The 19938-nt window shown below is 41.9% G+C and overlaps 1 protein-coding gene across 2 annotated transcripts in view; it reads right to left on the bottom strand.

The window, feature by feature from the left end:
• The window catches only part of FYB2 (FYN binding protein 2), a 133646-nt gene that overhangs the window by 69297 nt on the left and 44411 nt on the right, over positions 1-19938 (bottom strand). For both annotated transcript variants that reach the window (XM_027108393.1, XM_027108394.1), the window contains exons 2-4: positions 17669-18410; positions 13440-13601; positions 11591-11624 (exon numbers count right to left, since the gene is read on the bottom strand). In XM_027108393.1, coding sequence (XP_026964194.1) covers positions 11591-11624; positions 13440-13601; positions 17669-18410 — 938 coding nt within the window. The remainder of the gene's footprint in view (positions 1-11590; positions 11625-13439; positions 13602-17668; positions 18411-19938) is intronic.

Raw genomic sequence — 19938 nt, 5'->3', positions numbered from 1 at the left:
TCGTTACAGACAAACCCTGCTACTTGAAACACACGACAAATCACTACCATTTATCAAGTGTTTACAACATTGCTGGGTACTTTGTAGAATTATAGATATTTATCTCAATCCTCACAGCAACGCTAAAAGGTAGGATTTATTGATTTCTCCATTTTCCCATGTGAAGAAATAGGAGGCCCAGAGATATTAAATAACTCTCCTAAGATCACACAGAGACTGTGGTGCTCAGAATATAAACCCAAGGCTATCTGACCTGACCCCAAATTCTATGCTCTTAACCTCTTATAACACACTCCCTGGATCTTCTCGTTTTCAAGTATTGCTATGTCATTCGATTTAAACAAATTTCATTTATGTAGCTGGTAAGAAAGAAGTATTTGATTCTCCCTCTGCTTTCAAAGAATTTATAATTTAGACAGGGAGGTGAACTACACCCAAGGATCTGGAAACTAACAGAAAACAGACTGAATATAATAGAGTCGCAAGCTAAGAACCATCTAAGTCCATTCTATTATTCAGCCAGCATTTGTTGAACTGTTATTACATGCTACACTGCCTTGTATACACGCTACCACTATACATTCCAATTATGTCAAATTATCTGTGATTCCTGGACACACCAGGAGGTTTCCTGCCTCTGTGCTTTTGTATGTGTGGTTCCCCTGCTTGTAATGTCCTAACCTCCAATGTCCTTTTCACAAACTCCCACTTGTTCTTTAAAGCACTAAGTGTTATTTTCTCTGGTCCTTCTACAGTCTATTCTCCACACAGCAGCCAGGATGATCTTTTAAAAAGATAACTTACATCGACACGTGAATGGATAAAGAAGATGTGGCAAATATATACAATGGAATATTACACAGCCCTAAAAAGGAACGAGATTGAGTTACTTGTAGTGGATGGACCTAGAGTCTGTCATACAGAGTGAAGTAAGTCAGAAAGAGAAAAATAAATACCATATGCTAACACATATATATGGAATCTAAAAAATATAAATGGTTCTGATGAACCTAGGGGCAGGACAGGAATAAAGACGCAGATGTAGAAAATGGACTTGAGGATACTGGGAGGGGGAAGGGTAAGCTGGGACGAAGTGAGAGAGTGGCATGGACATATATACACTACCAAGTGTAAAATAGATAGCTAGTGGGAAGCAGCCACATAGCACAGGGAGATCAGCTTGGTGCTTTGTGACCACCTAGAGGGGAGGGATAGGGAGGGAGGGAGGGAGACGCAAGAGGGAGTGGATATGGGGATGTATGTATACGTATGGCTGATTCACTTTCTTATAAAGCAGAAACTAACACACCATTGCAAAGCAATTATACTCCAATAAAGATGTTTAAAAAATTTTTTTTAAAAGATAACAGACCTTGTCACAATCCTGCTTGCGATTCTTAATTAAAAACAACAACAGGGCTTCCCTGGTGGCGCAGTGGTTGAGAGTCCGCCTGCCGATGCAGGGGACACAGGTTCGTGCCCCGGTCCAGGAGGATCCCACATGCCACGGAGCGGCTGGGCCCGTGAGCCATGGCCGCTGAGCCTGCGCGTCCAGAGCCTGTGCTCCGCAACAGGAGAGGCCACAACGGTGAGAGGCCCGTGTACCAAAAACAACAACAACAACAAAACCATCAAACGCTTCACCTTTACGATCTCATTCTTAGTAACCTCTCCAAACCCCTGTCCTGCCACCCTCTCCCTCCCTCATTACACTCTAAGCACACTGGCCTCCTTTCTGTTTTGCAAGGACACTATCCTCTCTCCTACCTCAAGGACTTTGCAAATACTGTTCCTGTTTCCTGGAATGCTCCTGTATGGCCAGCTGCCTCTCAACCACGAGGTCTCACCTTAGATGTGTGGACGAAGAAAGTCACCTGCTGTAGCAGTAAAAAAAATGATGTTGCGGCCATCAGGCCACTGCACCCCGCCCCACCCCCACCCACTTCCTGACTGTGGACGCTGAGGGGATTAAAGATGGAGAAAACAGGATTCTGGCCTTAGGTAAGTTAAGGTGCATATCAAAGGAACAATTTCAATGAACCCAGGCTCTTGCACCTTCCCATACAGAAAAGCGCTAAATCCATTCACTTGAGATTTTTGTTTTTCCTTTAATTAGTAGAAATATTTTGATGTTCAACTACCTGATGTTTGCAAAACTCTTCTATACCCTGGCTCTTCCCTTACCTCTTTGGAACAGTCTCTCAGAGCTATCTGAGAGGCTGTCAGCCCGGCTTCAGTCCTCAACAAGTCTGCCAAATAAAACACAATTCTCAGCTTTTAGGTTGTGCATTTTTTTTCAGTCGACAGACATCACCTTCAAGAAAGTCCTTCTCCTGCTACCTTTTCCCGAGAGCCCTCTTCCCCACCTGTTTCCGTCTACCATAATTCTTTGCTTTATACCATTCTTAATAGTTGTCATAAATCTTTAAATTATTTCATTACTTTTATTAGTTTAATTGTCTCTTTTACTCCGGGGTCTTATACTGTATCACTCACTGCTGGGTCCCCAGTGACTAACACTACAGGCTCCAGTGATCTGGGTGCTCCTCTGATGCTCACAGAAATACTGAAAACTCCTACTGGATGGACAGGTAGATGGTGTCATATCATTAATTTTTTCATTGAGCTCCTCTGTGCCAGGCACTGTTCTAGAATATAAAGGCAAATGAGAGACAAGGTCCTTGAACTCAAGACCCTCATGGTCTCAAATAACACAGAAAATAAATAACTAGGATAAATATTATCATTGGAAGCATTAATAAATACTAACAGAAGAATAAAGCAGCCTTATATATGGAATAGATAGTATCTTGGGAGAGGAAAAATAAGCTATAGTCAGGGAGGCTGACATTTCAGCATTTATCATTACCTTACGTTATACCATCATTTGCATATTTATTTTTCTTCCCAGCTGAAATGTATGCGTCATGAGGGCAGAGACTCTTTTGTTTTCTGTTGGATTACCAGCATCTAAATGATGTCTGGCACATACTCGAGGTGCAAAAAAGATTAATTGAATGAATGAACAATCGAACAAATCCTGCATTATGAGAAGGAGTCATCAGGTGAAGATCTGGGAAGAGGCCATTCTATACAAAGGAAAAAGCAAGTATTTCTGCCTGGGAAGAACATGCTTGTTGTATCTGCAGAGAAGCCAAAAGCCCAGTGGGCTGAAGACAGTGAACAAGGGAAAGAGGAGGTTAGGAGAGGAGTAAAGGGCAGCCAGAATGACGGGACCTTCTTGGCCCTTGTAAAGAGTTTGGGATTTTAAAATTTTATTCTAAATGTAAAACGGAGGTGAAGTTCTCAATGATTAGTTTGATTAAATAAATATCAATAGTTAATTCAGAGTGTAATGGGTCCGCAGAAGAGAGGGAAGAGAGGAGAGAGGGCTAAAATAATAAAGACAAGCTTGTTGGCGGAGTGTCACTTGCTGGATGCTAGACTAAAAAGGAGAAGAGAAGAGAGAGGATTTCATGTAAATCCACATCTTCATACGGCAGGAACCCTTACGTGATACACAAGGGTAAATGAAGAGGTCAGATCATCCTCCTTATTCGGCTTTGTTTAAATTAGAAGGATATGATATCGCATGTACAATCAATGCAAAATATACAGATAGAGTCTTGGAATGTTTAGTTATATCAAAGTCCATAGAGGGTAACTCATTCTATCTGTCCATCCTTCTCCCCATCAGTCTGTTTATCTGTCACTCCATTGGTCCATCACCTACTTAGTTATACATCATTATTACTTGCACGTCTACTTCCTGGGGAAACAAAGGTGAAAAAGACATGATCCATTGCCTCACTGAGTTTACACTCTAACAGAAATGTCCCAAAATCCCTCATGTTGAAAAACTTTTGACACAGGACACTTGAAAATATTTATAAACACACAGTTCTGAGTTCACAACCTGGATAAGCTCTGTATTATCTTATACTTTAGGTCAAGTCATGAAATGTCTCTGAGCTCGTGGTTTCTCCTCTACAAGACGGGAATATTAGTTTTGCCCTCTTAAAATGGTTATGGGGTTCAAATGAGTCTAACAGATATAAATAAAGGGCTGAGCAATGCCCAGGACGTGCCCAGTAACCAAAGACTAGTTTTCACTCAAGTTTTCTGAATATACCTATGTACAAAAAAAAGGCTCCAAGTCTACAACTCGAGATTGTCTGATTTCTTCCTAAATCATGACCTTTTCCTTATCAACTGAATGCTACCAAAGAAAGAAGGCACTGCTTGACTCTAAACACTTTCCACTGTAGCCAGCCTCCCTCACACAGATCTTTCTGCAAAGAGAAAATGAAATCCTAAGGCCACAAGTCTGTTTTTTTGTATATAATTTTATTTCCATTTTATTCACAAACTCATTTTTAATTAGAAAGAACTGGACAATAGGCAATGAGGACAGCATGAGGGGTGAATCCACAGCTATGCCACACATGAGATGCTGTAAATATTTGTCAATTACCAAACAAAAAACAAGGAGGCCAGGAGTCTCTTAAACCTTGCCCTCTTTTGTCACAGGTAAGAGTCCCATGCGAATCCACAGTAAGACACACCTGGGAGGCTGTGCTCTGGAGTCGGGCTGACCAGGTCAGACCCCGGCACTGCTGATCCAGTTGCATCTTCCTGGATTACTTAACCTGACTCTATGGTTAGAGAGTCCACTAACCACTTACTTCATGGGGTGGTTGCAGTTGGGAGTTTTAAAATGAAAGTGGGACATAAACATAGGGCACAAGGCTTTGCCTATAAAAAGTGCTCAATAAGTAGAATCTTTAGGTGATTTTTTTTAAAAGGAGGAAAACTTAAAAACATGAAAGAAGAGAGAGAGCCTAAATAAATCCACTGTTCCCACCACCCTTGCCCTTGTGAAAGGCAGAGCGAACAGTGGCCTTGGTATGTCCCTAAAGTCCAATTAAAAAGGGATAATAAGAAGTTATTGAAGTGGGTTGAGCTGAAGCCACCTGAGTGTTCTGGATCTAAAAATTAATAAAGGCACAGGCTTAAAAAAAAAAAAAAAGTCCTTCTCTTTATTTTTACCCCAAAGTGACTCAGTTTAACACACTGAGATCTTGGGGCCAATTTTCACATTCCAGATAGCATTATGAGGAGCCTACTTTGCTGTTGGTCATTGGGAGCAGATCTGTACTAGTATTAACTACCTAAAATGCAGCCATTCATGAAATAGCACTGTAGTTACAAACGATTTAAAAACTAGCCTTCAGAAGTTCTAGTGTTACATGCATACAGTACAAAGACATGCTTGTTTTGTTAAATAGAAACCAATCCCCAACAGCTTTTAGGAAAGTACCATCTTGTGCTGAGCACTGGTGATGTGCCAAGCACATTGTTAAATATCAACAGGGATGGAAACAACACATCACCTACAGGTTCTAGATTCCTCTCTTTCCCTCCCATCTCACTCCCCACAGCTGATCCAGCAATTGCTGGCTTTCCTTTCAAACATAACTTGAATCCGTTCATTTCTTTATCTCCATTTCTACCCCCTTGTCTGTGTCAAGTTACTTAACCTCTCTGTGACTCAGTTTTCTCATCTATAAAATATATAATAGCTTCATCTACTTCTTAAAGATTGTCACAAATGGAATCATTTATATACTTAGAACAGACACCATATCAGTGTTGATTGCTATTTTTAATGTTATTGCAATTGTTTCATTGTCACAATGGCTTCCTAGGCTGTCTGCCTATTTCCACCTGCTTCTCCACTAAATTTAGTATTTAGACAGAATCCAGATTGATCTTTACAAAATAAATGTCAGCTCATGTCACTGCCTGGCTTAAAAACTCTCCTCTGGCTTCCCAGTGCATTTAGAGCAAAATCCAAACTTATTCCACGGCTCCCAAGAACCAGCACCGCCATTCCCCTAGAGCGCTGTGTTTTAGCTGTGCTCCCTGCCGTTCCGGTTCTTGAAATGTGTAGAGGGCGGTTCTTGAGAATTTGCCCCAGCTGTTCCCTCTCCTGGAACATCTTCCAGACCTTCCATAACTGGGTCCTCATCATTCAGGTCTCAGCCCAAATGTCACCACCTCAGGGAGGCTTTTCTTGATCATCCTACACCTCCTTTATTTCACTCCCAACCCCCCGTTATTATCTTAATATGCTTTAAATTTTTTTCTTCATAGAAGCAGACTCACAGAGATAGAAAACAAACTAGTGGTTACCATTTGGGGGGAGCAATATATGGGTGGGGAAGTGGGAGTTACAAACTATCGGGTGTAAGATAAGCTACAAGAATGTGTTGTACAAAAAAGGGAATATAGTCAATATTTTGTAATAACTGTAAGTGGAGTGTAACCTTTAAAACTTGTATAAAAATTTTTTTTCTTTATAGCACTTACCACTATTCAAATAAGGACTACAGCTTCATCTTATTTGGCCACGATGTCATTTCTCTGTTATCATCATTATTTTACTTGAATGCTTTAGTAAAGGCATTTATTCCCCAGGTTCTATTCTTCCCGGTTGTCTAATACAGGTCCTCGACACAGTCACATAATCTGCTCAGCCCTAGAAGATGCTTGTGTTTCCCACTCTGCATGGGGAAGAAATGTCTAAAACCAAACACAAAAAGTATGTGCCAAAGTATTAGGTTGAAGGATGCCATCCAGAAGATTGAAAATAGGCTTGTATTATCTTTTAAAGATGATCATCAAAATGAAAATACAAAATTAAAAGTCCAGAAGAGAATATGGTGGAATCCTGAGATCCAGGCACAGACCCTCACGTGAGAAACAGTGTACTGTCTGAATCTTTTCTACTCCTGAAATAAATAGCCTCTCCCTGCCTTAGTGTCTAAGTCAGAGATTCCCTGACTCAGGACTACCCTCTGACTCTTCTTAATAGGAGAAAACCCATATTGATAGCTAATGAATAAAATATTAGCCAACTCTGCTAAGTACTGATATAGACCCAGGGCTGCTTACTGCCCTGGGACTACCCTGCTTTGCTCACAAACACAAATAGGAGCTGCTTATTCAAGAGGCATGTCAACCAGCTTGGTTTGCACGAAAGAGTGATGACAAAGGATAAACTCCAGAGTCAATTCATTAATGCAATATTAATATTCCAGAGATAAGAAGAAATGGAGAGGCCAAGAGTTGAAGAAACAAAGACTCATTGATCATCTTCTGTGTACTCCATGCTTTATATAATTTATCTCATTTAGTCTTTGTGACCATCAATGAAGTAAATATTACTATGTTCACTTTACAGACGCACATGTCAAAACTCTGAGCTGTTGAATGACTTGTGTAAAATAGAGTGGTTGAACCCATGCTAATCTGACTCCAGACCTGTACTTGCTCCATTACACAATACTGCTTATATTTAATACACAATATAGAGAGGCTCAGAAGTAAAAATGGCTATTCTAAATGCACTGAGTTCCTAACAAGAGGATTACAAAATATATCCATAGAAATACAGTGAAAACACAAAGACTCCCGTTTTATGAGTAATGGTTGAAAACAATGAGTTTGAGATTGAGAAGAAAGTAGTCCTTAGATGTTTTAAAAACTGTCATGTAAAGAAGGAGTAAAGACAACATCTATTATGCCAAGGAATAGATCTTGGAGGGATGGTTGGGAATCTAGAGTAAGAAAGTCATTTCTTTTTCTAGCCCAACTTGAAGGACTTTTGAATAAACAAACGAACAAATGTGTGTGTGGGTACATGTAAGATATTTTATACACTGCTGTATTCTCAATGTATATAAGAGGGCTTGGCATATAGTAGATGCTCAATAAATATATGTTCAGTGGATAAAATCTGGCCCAACAAAGAAAAACACTGGACTCTCCAGGCAATGAGCTCCCCATCAAAGGATTTTTGAAGAGACTAAGCTTCTGAGCATGAATTCTTGCCTTTGGTGGGAGGTTGTATAACAGCCAAGTAAATGGTATTGAGCACTCTCTAGATGCTAGGTAATGTGCTAAACACTTTACAATCATTACTTCATTTAACCAACACCACAATTGCATGAGTTAGGATCTATCAATATCCCATTTTACATAAGTAGAAACTGAGGTTTGCAGAGGTTAAGGCATTTGTCCAGTACTACCTAGGTGTTAAATGGTAAGGCTTAGATGAAAAGCCCAGATTTTTGTTAACATTATGCTGTAATGGCCTGGCTGCATTAGATAATTGCCATGTCTCCTTCCAGTAATAAGATCTGACATATTCTATTTCTAATTTAATATCTTTATTGAAAATTAATACCATGAACATGGAAGATGTTCCTCCCAAACAAGCGCCAGTTTCCACAGAAGTTGTATCTAAGGCTGCCTAGCATCATGGCATTTACTTGTTCAAGCTAATTTCTTATCATTGACAAGATAAAATTCAAAATCCTTAGCATGGCACTTAATGTATTTCAGGATCTAATGTCATCTCTTACTTTTCCACATCAGCATACTTCTTTTGTCTCTTTATATCCTCTTTTTTATTACTACCACCTTGCTTTCAATCATGTTCTAGCTCTATACTGACCATCCATTGCTCTGTCCTTTAGTCCATCCATCTGTCCATCCATCCATCCATCTACCAACTACCAGTCAAGAATGTGGTTATTTCTGGGGACAAAACCCTGCCCTCACCTATCTTACAGTCACACAAAAGGGAACAAATAAGTAAGCCTACCTAATCCTGACCTATCACACAGGATACATCTCAAGGTGTTTTTCCTTCTATGAAGCCACGCCTAAGTATTCTGGTGCCTCTTCATCTCTTGTCTTTCACTCTTATAGCAATATGGCCCATATCATAACCGAAGTAGAGTGAGTCTCATTTTAGATGAGGCTAGGTTCTAAAGTCAGTGTGAAAGGACAGAATAGTGAAACTGTCCTTGTAAATCCCTTAGGAAGAAGGTGTCACGTTAGAGGCTGACTACAGTTTCCCAATACTTGCCTATCACAGCAAGTTTGCCCCCCATGTTGAAATGGATGATTAAAGTGCCAGAGAAGGAGTCAGCTTAGTTTAGAGCCAAGCTGTAGGGAAAATGCATATCTAGCTGAACACTAGCTTATGAGTGTGCTGAATCACACTCATAATCATACTGAGGTGCTCACAGTATTTGAGGCAAGAGGGAATTAAGACTGACTCAGAGCACAGCAGAATTACATTGTCCCCTCAAACTGTGATACTGAGGCCCATGTTCATTGAGTAAATAGTGCAAATCATCTCCCAAGCCTTCTAAATTTTCTTCCCTCTTTCATATAAATGCACATAGAAGGCGGTTCCACTGACCTACCTCATGACATCCTTGAACTCTTTCAAACAGACAACTTGAACCAGGAGTTCCTAGAGCACATGAATCTTTTCTAGCATCATTCAGTCTGTTCCTTGTTGAACAAGAGCATCGTATCAAGTCCTTAGTGTACAAATCCTCCATGATTTGGTTCCTGTCTCCCTCCCATTTCTTTCCATTCCTTACTATACTTTCTATACTCTAACTCAAGTAGTTCTAGTTTCCAAAAGAAGACTTGTTACTCCACACTTCCTGCCTCTGCCTACAGTGTACCTTCCCACGTTTTCCAACAGATGTTTATCCTCAATACTTATTTCAAATGTTTCCTCTTCACTGTTAGGTTGATTGAGTTAATGCCCCTATTCTTCACCCCTTCATGGATCCCTGCCCACTGCCATGTAAAGCTTCAATGCCCTTCCACTCTGACTCAGTATCAGCAAAACTGTCTAGATAGTCTTCAACATGTGAGCCACACCAGCTGAGCCCAGCCCAGATCAGCCGAACCCACAGTCACTTTGTATACTGTTGATGTTCTGTTGGTATTATGCAGTATTACTGTAGCAATAGACAACTCATATGTTTTCTATAAAGACTTGCCTGACTCTCCCAAGGAAAAATGATCCCTCTGCATTTTTGCAACCTCTGAAACTTATACCTTTCTCTGTTACAAAATGTAACACATTCTACTATTATAAACATTTAATGAATGAATAAGTAGTATGATTATTTATTTTTATGTTTAGTTCTCCTTCTAAGACTGACCTTCTAGAGAACAGGAGCATCTTTGTGAAGGAGTTTGTATAGTCAAAATAGTTTGGGCATACCAGTTAGTACAGCCACTATGGAAAACAGTATGGTACTTCCTTGAAAACTTAAAAATTGAACTGCCATATGATCCAGAAATCCTATACCTTGGTATACACCTGAAGGAAACAAAAATAGGATCTCAAAGAAATACCTGCGCTCCCACGTTCATTGCGGTATTAGTCACAATAGCCAAGATATGGATGGACGCCTAAGTGTCCACAGATGAATGGGTAGAGAAGATATGAGATATATACATATATATATATATATAAAATCCATATATTATATATATAAATGTGTAAATGTGATAGATAATGTTATAGATATATGAATGTAATATTATAAATGTGAGATATATATATATGCACACATTTATATATGGAATATTATTCAACCTTGAAAAAGAAGGCCATCTTGCCATCTGCAAAGACATGGATGAACCCTGAAGGCATTATGCTAAGTAAGATAAGTCAGACAGAGAAAGACAAATACTGCATGATATCACTTATATGTGGAATCTTAAAAAAAACAACAGAACTTGTAAAAGCAGAAAATAGAATGGTGGTTACCAAGGGCTGGGGGATGGAGAAATTGGAGATGTTGTTTAAGAGTACAAACTTGCAACCTGTAGATAAATAAGTTCTGGAGATTCAATGCACGACATAGGGATTACAGTAAAAAATAATGCTATATTATAAACTCAAAGCTGCTGAGAGACTAGATTTTTAACTATTTGCAGCACAAAAAAGAAATAATTATGCAAAGTGATAAAGGCGTTAGCTAATACTACCGTAGTAATAATATTGTAATATATAAGTGTCTTGAACCAATACACTGTGCACCTCAAACTTATACAGTGTTATATATCAATTATATCTCAGTTAAAAAGATAGTTTGGGCACACCTGGGTTGGAATCTTGCCTCTGCAAGTGACAAACTTTCTGAGGCCAACTGTCTTTAGCTGGAAAATGAGGACAGGGGCAGCAACTTCACAGCGTTCTTGAGAAGAGGAAGTGAGAACATCTGTATACAGTAGCCAGCTTGATGCATGACACATCAGAGGGCTCAACAGATAGTCTGTGGCTGAGTGATTAATGGACTGACACTTCATGGCCAAAATCTTACAATGAGTGCACCAAAACCAGAAGGTCCTTTGTCCCATTACCGATTCCTAACATCACACTGGCTGCCCACAGCACTCTGGCCTCTAATCTGATTTATTACTACAGAGGCTGATGTTTCAATTTACTGAACCCAACTGTATCATAAGTAAAAGGACCTCAGATGACCGTCTTTGCAACTTAACGCCAGCCTGGTTTTTAAATGCAGTTTATTTAATCTCTCATTTAATCTAAAGTTGCAGTTTGGTGCTTATAAATCTGCTCTTCCTGCAACTCTTCTGAGAAATACAGACACCTGGCGTGTGCTTATTGCCTGCTTTTGGGCAGGCTAAGCAGCCTCCTTGATGGGCTACGCTCCTACACAATTGAAAAACGGGTACTCACCTCTCTGGAGGCATGTCGCCTTCCTCCCCAGCTGCTGCAAGAGCAAGAGGCAGGGTGAAAAAGAGGGGTTTCAGTGGCAGCCTGTTTAAGTGAATTGTTTGTGCAATGACCACACCCCGCCACCTCCTCCCCCGACCCAGAGACAAAATGTAGAGGGGCAGCTCACCTGTGCCCCAAGCCGCCCCTCCCCCTGGCACCCAGGGACCGTGGTCCTGCATGCAGTGTTCACCTACACTTTACGGTGCTTCTTTATGAGTGCAATCTCCTGTATTAGACTTTGACCCCCTGGAGCCCTGGAGGGGCTTACCTCCAGGTAAGCCCCTGTGGGGTTTACCTCTTAATCTCTTGTTTCTATCACGGAGTCTGGCAAAGCGAGTATAGCTGCTCAGTGTGTGCTTGAGTGAATGATAACAGTGCCTTTATTGAGCATGTACTGGTGTGCCGAGCACAGTTCAAAGTCTCCCCAGGCCTCATCTCACTTCTCCTCACAATCATCGAGGGTTATTATCATCCCCATTTTACAGATAACGACAATGAGCCTCAGTGAGTACCATGCCCAGACTTACACAGCTAGCGAGGGGGGAGCTGGGATCGACAAAGCCCATTTTATTCCCGAAATCTTAGTCCTATGTTCTCTGTTCTCTGACAACCTTCTTCTTTTTCAGAGAGATGGTTTGAGGCCTGAATTATTTAATGCTTATAAAAGTCATACTGAGCCTTCTTTGATATGGAGGTGGCCATATTATCAAAGTATACTTAGCAGAGCTCGATTTCTCGCTATAGGATTTTCTTTTAGGATAAAACTTCAGATGACTTATAGCAGTGGTTCTCAAAGTGTGGTCCCTGGACCAGCAACATCAGCATCTCGCCGTGAACTTGTTAAAAAGGTAAATTCTCAGGTCCCAAACCAAGACCAACTGAATCAGAACTCTGGGGTTGGGCCCAGTAAGCTGTGTTTTAACAAGCCCTCTAGCTAACTCTGATGCATGCTGAAGTTTGAGAATCACTGAGTTAAAGAAATTTCACCCAAAGTTTGCCCAAAGCAGTCTAATGAACAGACAACAAACTAAGAATAAATGAACGAAGAATTAGCTCTTTTAGTGTACCATCCACAGGCACTCATGGCCACAGTAAGACAAATGCTAGCACAGCACTACGCATCACCCCAAAGTGTATGTTCACCTTGTGTTTCACTAGAGCAAATTAAGCAAAGGTGTTTACAGTGTCAACAGGATCAAGCTGCAGTGGGGGAAACGCGGGGTGAGAAGGTGTTTCCCTTTACACAGTAGAGGAAAACACACAAGAGCACAGAAGGATGACTGCCAAGGATGCTGCAGGTCCTGGAAAGGACTAATGGGGGCAGGGGTAGGGGCCCTTCAGTTCATTCCTGAAGGCAGATCACAGAGGCCCAAGGAACTCCCAGCACGATCCCAGGTCAAGTTCACACTGACTTTCCTCTCTTCACTCCCTCCCCCTCTCCTACGGCACTTGGTTGTGTTGACAACATGGGCTTTGTAGGAAAACAAAGACTCCCTGCCTCCCTCTTCAGCTACTTTTTGTTTTCTTCCTCTTGGACAGATTCCCAGTGATCAAATGCAGTGCTCTCAGGGGAAGCAGGCTGGCCCAGCAGCGATAAGGGGCCAATTCCCACAGATGTGTCATTTCACAGGCGAGCTGCCACAGCCTCTACGTGAGAATAAGCAGTGATGGATGTCGAGCCCCACAGAAAAGCAGTCCGGCACTGTCCCCTGGGAGACGATGCTGCAGAGCGGGAGGTGACGGGGGTCCGGCCACGGGAGCCGTGACTTCTGTTGGCTGGCTGTGCACGGGGCCCTGCGCATTTCCTTACCTTCCCTGTGGGTCTTGGGAAGGGCAGCTGCCTGCGTCTGGAAGGCCTGGAGGTTCACGACCGGGGGCCTCGGTGGCTTTGCGGGAGGAGGACCCAGGGACTTGACGGAAGGCAGTGGCTTGGTGTTGGGAAGTTGTGGATGACTGACATCTGGCTGGTCCTCTGAGCATAAACAGTCCAAAATGTAGGTTAATATTTCCATTTCATGGCTGGCCTCAGCCTCACTCCCCTACCATCTATTCTCCACCCAGCAGACAGAGTGCCCTGATCAAAATGCAAACCTGACCTTTCTTTGTTTTTGTTTTTTAAATTTTTATTGAAGGGACATCCCTGGTGGTCCAGTGGTGAAGAGTCCGCCTTACAATGCAGGGGACGCAGGTTCAATCCCTGGTCGGGGAACGAAGATCCCACACGCTGCATGGCAGCTAGGCCCATGCGTCACAACTACTGAGCTTGCGCGCCCCAATGAGACAACCAGCGTGCCGCCAACTACAGAGCCCACGCGCCACAACTAGAGAGAGAAAAACCCTGCACACCACGACTAGACAGAAGCCCACACGCCGCAACGAGGGAGAAGCCCTCACGCTGCAACGAAGACCTGATACAGCCCCCAAAATAAAGAAAATAAATAAATAATTTTTCTTGAAGTATAGTTGATTTACAATCGATGTTGTGTTAGTTTCAAGTGTACAGCAAAGTGAAACAGTTATACATACACATATAGTCACTCTTTTTTTTTTTTTTTTTAGATAGGGTTCCCTGTTCAAACCCGATCTTGCCACCATCCAGCTGCCCAGAGGATGAAGCCCAGTTTCCTCAGCTGCCGTCCACTCACTCCATACTCTGGCATTTAAACACCACACAGCCTCAATCTACATTTCTTTTCTTATCACAATTTACCACCCTCCTTCCCCAACCTTAAGCCCTAACATCTTTCACTCACAACCACTGGCTTCTCCGTTTTCCAGATTTGATTTTTTTTATAGTTTCTATTTTTTTTAATTTACTTTTTAAATTGAAGTACAGTTGATTTACAAAGTTGTGTTTGTACAGCAAAATGAGCCATATATATATATATATATCTGGAACAGCATTCCAGATTTAACTTTAAAAGCCTTAAATAGCTCTCATATATCCAAGATTTTGTTCATGCCATTCCTCCTGGTTCTGGAATGCTGTTCCCTCACTTCTCCCTTGGCGAACTCTGACTCATTCTTCAAGGCCCTGCTCCAATGACACCTCCTCTAGGAGGTCTTTCTTGATTTCTACCAGAAAACAAACTCAGAATCAACCACTCTTTGTTCTGTATCCCCTAGCACATTGTTACCACTTCTCCATCAGTGTGGTGGCATATTAAAAGAGCTGGTCTATCTTCCCACTGAATGTAGGCTCCTCGAGGGCAGGGACTAGGCCCCAGTGACCTCCCCCCAGCACCAAGCACAGGGCCTGCATCAGGGGAAATGGACAATGATTATTCCCTGAAAGGATTCTTCAAGCACTGATGACGGGCAACTAACACGGGAGCCATGAAGAGGAGTAACAATTCGTCAATGATTTCTGGGGCTCAATGCCTAGAACAGGCTTCAAGGCTGGCTTTGTGGTACCTGGGCACCTGTGGATTTTGTGTCCTAGAATTTTCCAGGACAGTCCCTATTTTGTCTTTCTGCACTGATAAGCCAACCAACAGAAATTTCAACATTATATATAAACATTGTATCTGCCTCTTACACTGAAAATAGCCCCAAATCTTATATTATTCAAGATTCTTTAATATTCTCAATATTATTCAAGAATAATATTATTCTTATATTATTCATTATTCAAACCTTGATTTTTCGGTTTACATAATACAGTGGTTGACTACATGGCAAAACTAGAGAAGTTGGCTAGTGTTTCACAAGTACCTCGGTTGCAACCTCCTCAAAGCCCTGCTATCTTTTGCAGGCGGGAGTGGGGCTTCTTTCTAGCCCTACCAGCAGGGGTTACATAGTCAGGGCCAGAGTTGCATTCTTCTAAGGCTTGAACTATAAGCCGCAATGTCAGAGATTTTAGTCTTTATCAACTTAGGTAGAAGACAGTGAAAGTGAATGATCACTTACTAACTGAGCTCCTAATTTTTACCAGGCACTGTGCTAAGCAGTTTACATAGGTTTTCTCACTTCATCCTCCCAACAGCTCCATCAGGTAGGTTATCTAGCCCTTTGTTTCCTCCCGTCTCTCCTTCCTCCCATTCATCCTCTCTTCATTTCCATCCCTTCATCAATAACTATTTACTATATTCCAAGCATTGTTCTAGGGGCTGCGGCTAGAGTTAAGAGCAAGAACATATAGAGTTCTGCCCTCAGGAATTTTCATTCTAATAGGAGGAGGCTGATGATAAACATACAAACAAATAAACAGATAAGAAAACTACAGACGGGCGGTGGGAAGCAGGGGGACAAATTAGGAGTTTGGGATTCATATACACACACCACTATACATAAAATAGATAACCAACAAGGACCTACTGTGTTGCACAGGGAACTCTACTCAATATTTTGTAATAACCTATAAGGGAAAAGAATCTAAAAAAGAATAGAAACACATATATATGTATAACGGAATCATTCTGCTGTACACCTGAAACTAATACAACATTGTAAATCAACTATACTTCAATTAAAAAAACCCAAAAAAGAAAATCATAGCAATCTATTAGTTCTATAAAGGAAATAATGATGATATGAAAGAATGTGAACTCTTGGTGGTGAGGTAGTGGTCTTTAGATGGAGATCTCTGGCTAGAGAAGGCTTATCTGGGAAAGTATCATTTGAACTTAGATCTAAAGGCAATTATGCAAAGATCAAAGAAAAGAGTTGTCTAGGAAGAGGGAACAGCAATTGCAAAGGTCCTGAGTCATAACAAAGTCTGTTTAAGGAACAGCAAGAAATCCAGGGTGCTATCTGTGGGCTAGTGAACCAGGGAAGAGAGCAGGAGGTAAGTCAGAGACATAAGCAGGGACCAAAAGAAGCAGAGCTATGAAGTCAGTAAGTAGTTTAGATGCTATTCTGAGTGCAAAGAGAAACCATATAAGATTATAAGCAGGAGATCCATCTATCCATTCATCCATGCATTCAATCATTCAAAAAATACTTTCTTGAGGACCCACTGAACTGGCCTTGTTCTTCTAGGTTCTGGGGATACAGTGGTAAAGAAGACAGTTTTTATCCTCATTTAACTTATATTTTACTCAGATAAACAAACAAATACATAATAATATACCAGATAGGGATAAGTGATACGAAGAAAACCAAAGCAATGTAGGAAGATAAAGAATGCTGGCGGTGGGGTGGCTATTTTAGATAGAGCGATCTACAAGGTCCACTCACAGCAGGTGACATTGAGTTGAGACGTTGATGAAGTGAGGGAGTGAGACATCAAAGTCCTAGGGGAAACATGTTCCAGAAGAGGGATCTGCAGGTGCAGAGGTCCTGGGGTAGAAATAGCTTGGTGTATCTAAGGAATAGCAAGAAGGCCAATGTGGTGAGAGAGGAGAGGGTAAGAGAGGTAGTCAAAGAGCAAATCATATGAGCCACTGTAATATGGCTGTGGTTGAAATGAGCTGGGGAGTGACATGATTGGATTTATGCTTTAGAGGATCACTGTGCCTGCAAGGAGGAAAGTACAATATAAGAGGGCAAGAGTGTGGAAGCAGGTCCAGGCAAGAGATGGTCCATGGTGGTGTAGACATGGGCAGAAGGCAGAAATGGGAGCAAGTAGAGGGATTCAGAACATAGTTTGATGATAGAACCAAGAGCTTGCTGATGGATTAGTCACAAAGAATGAGGAGGAGACAGGAATAGAGCATGACTCCTAGATTTTTGGCCTGAGCAACCAAGACATGGTTGCACTATTTACCAAGACAAGGAAGATTGGTGATGGATCGATTGATAGGAGAGCAGACCAGGCTTTATGAAGTTAAGCAGATTGTCCAATTTCATGCATCTTGTAAGAAGCAGAGCTAAGATTCAAATGCAAGTTTTCCCCAACTGTGTCTCCATATAATTCCAGGAGATTAATCACTTTACCCAAACCTGAAATTATAACCTAGCAAATGGGAATAGAATACCTGTGCTGGAGTTTGAAGCAAACATTGCCCAGCTCACGTATGTGACCATCCCAAGCCAGCAAGCTCTAAATTAGAAACACAGTGCCCTTCCCCCCAGGCCTGTGGGGATTCGATTTCTCACCTGGGGCCTGGCTGGTGAGCTCACCATCATAGACAGGGTGGCAGGTGCTCCCTGCCGGGCTCTTCTCAGGACTGGGGTTTGCTGGGCTCCTGCTGCTATGTTGAGAAAGTCGAACAGTGGGATCTTCAGAGGTGGCACACAATCTTCTTTGGGCCATCAAGCGCCTCTGGGAAGGAAGGGTCTGGCCTCCTTTTCTTTCCATCTTTTTCCTGGGCTCCTCTGGAGTAAGCCCCATGCTTTTCCGCTCTTCCAGATGGAAGGCCCTGCTTCCACAACTGCCAGGGATAAAGACTGATGACATCTTACTTTTCTGAGATAAAACCTCCCAGTTCCAGAGCTTCTTTCTGAAGCTGTTGTTCACCATTACTTTCTTCTTATTGGTTATCTCAGCATTTGACTGATTCACATCTAACAGCAGAGAAGCCTTCTGTGAATTTACTGAAGAACCAGAAGAACTCTCAGGAGGTTCCAGGGAATTAGAACATTTCTGAGTGTCACTCTTCTGAGCCAACTTCACTTTCTGGGGTTTAAGAGTCTGGGAGTCACCACTGGCACAGTTTGGTAGGGGCTCATTGTGGTTGGAAGAGGGGTATTTCCCACTGGCCAAAGTCTTTGTGGACTGTCTGCTTCCAGTGTCACCCTTTTGAGAAACACCTTCTGGGAATTTAACAGGTCCTGGAAGAGATGGCGCATCAAGCTTTTGAAATTTGGCTCGAAGTTCCTTGAAGTTTCTTAACACTTCCTAGAGCATAAAAGAAAACCGTAATGTCTTGTTATTCGAGGAAGAAAGCAGCATGATTAGCTGACTTCACTGTGCCTGCTAAGAGGCTGTAGGTGCTGATGTAATGCCATCGCTTATCTATTGAGTCATACCAGCCAGTAATGCTATTGTCTATGTGAGGCAGAGTGAAAACAATTGTGTGCTCTCTGAAACACTTTGGGTATGTTTAATTTCTTCACAACATACAAAGAACGCTTGTAAAAGAGACAGTACCAACAATTACTGATAAATCCCTTGATATAAACTTTGGGTGGCTCTCTGCTGCCTATGCAAATAAACCCCTTTGCATGACATTCAAGAACACTGGCAAAAGTTGTGGAATTATGATCTTAAAGAGGGCAGAATTATGATCTCCAGCCATAGGTCAACATAATCACACTTAAACCAAACAGGATAATTTACAGTTTTCCTGTAACTTTATACTCCCCACCACCCCGACTTCGCTCACGTGTTCTTGCTTCCCCCAAGTGCATCCCCCGTATACTTGTCAACTGCTTTCTTCCAACAGTAACGCCCACCTTCTCCATCAACATTCCCCCTGTGGCTGACACGTAGAGCTAACTCCTCCCTGACTCCACATTGCTTCCACAGCTCCTCGTAACTTGGCTGTTGAACTTAACACCATAGGGTGGAAAAAAGAGCAATCTTTGGAACTAGACAGGTCTGTGTTCAAATTCAGACTCTGCTCTTTTATCATCTAGAAAAATACTTTGGGAAACTCGGTATCATCAGTGCAGTCTCATCATAGAAATAACTTGCAAGTGGCAGAAGGATGAGGGGTGCCATATGTAAAGTGTCCATCACAGTGCCTGACACATAGTAAATAAAAGCTATTCATAAGAGACGAGATGATGCTCTTGTATTTTTGACTCCCCTTGGGAGACTGTGTTCCACTTTCTAAATTCAGCTCAAATTCAGTATACGAAAATGGGGGTAGTAATAGCAGCGCAACCCTTTGGGCAGAGGAAGGGACACACCTGGGATTATACGGTGAGTTGGTGGTCTACTACATAGGTAGGATTAGGCTTGACTCCTGCTCTGTGCTCTTCCCAGTTTCCTCCTTTCTCTCACGAGATTTAATTTACTTTTGTAAGTGCGTTTGTCATTTTCCGTCTTCAGAGGAGGTTGGAGGGGGAGGACATAGAGCGTGGGAGGACATCTAATAGAGCCATTTCCAAATAAAGAGCCACCATCTTCTCTTGATCATCTTAAAGGTCTTAATTTCATGTATACAGACAACCTCCATGCTAGTGACTTCTGATTTTGCCTGCTGAAGGAATGACTGTTGGGTGACGTTTTCTCACTGTGCTTACAGTTGACTCACACTATAGATTAGTTTACTCACACCGCCCTCTGAAGATTTAGGAAGGGAGAAAAGTTGAACAGGAAATATGAAGCAGGTGTCTGGGAGCTTGCGTGCATGCTCTTCCCTCTTTCCTCCCCTCTCTCTCTCTCTCTCTCTCTCTCTCTCTCTCTCTCTCTCTCTCTC

The sequence above is a fragment of the Aethalodelphis obliquidens genome, unplaced genomic scaffold, assembly GCF_003676395.1.
Source record: "Aethalodelphis obliquidens isolate GAN/ISIS:26980383/991018 unplaced genomic scaffold, ASM367639v1 scaffold9, whole genome shotgun sequence".
Classification (NCBI taxonomy): domain Eukaryota; kingdom Metazoa; phylum Chordata; class Mammalia; order Artiodactyla; family Delphinidae; genus Aethalodelphis; species Aethalodelphis obliquidens.
Note: the sequence above shows the minus strand (reverse complement) of the source record. Positions and strands in the feature narration are given on the sequence as shown.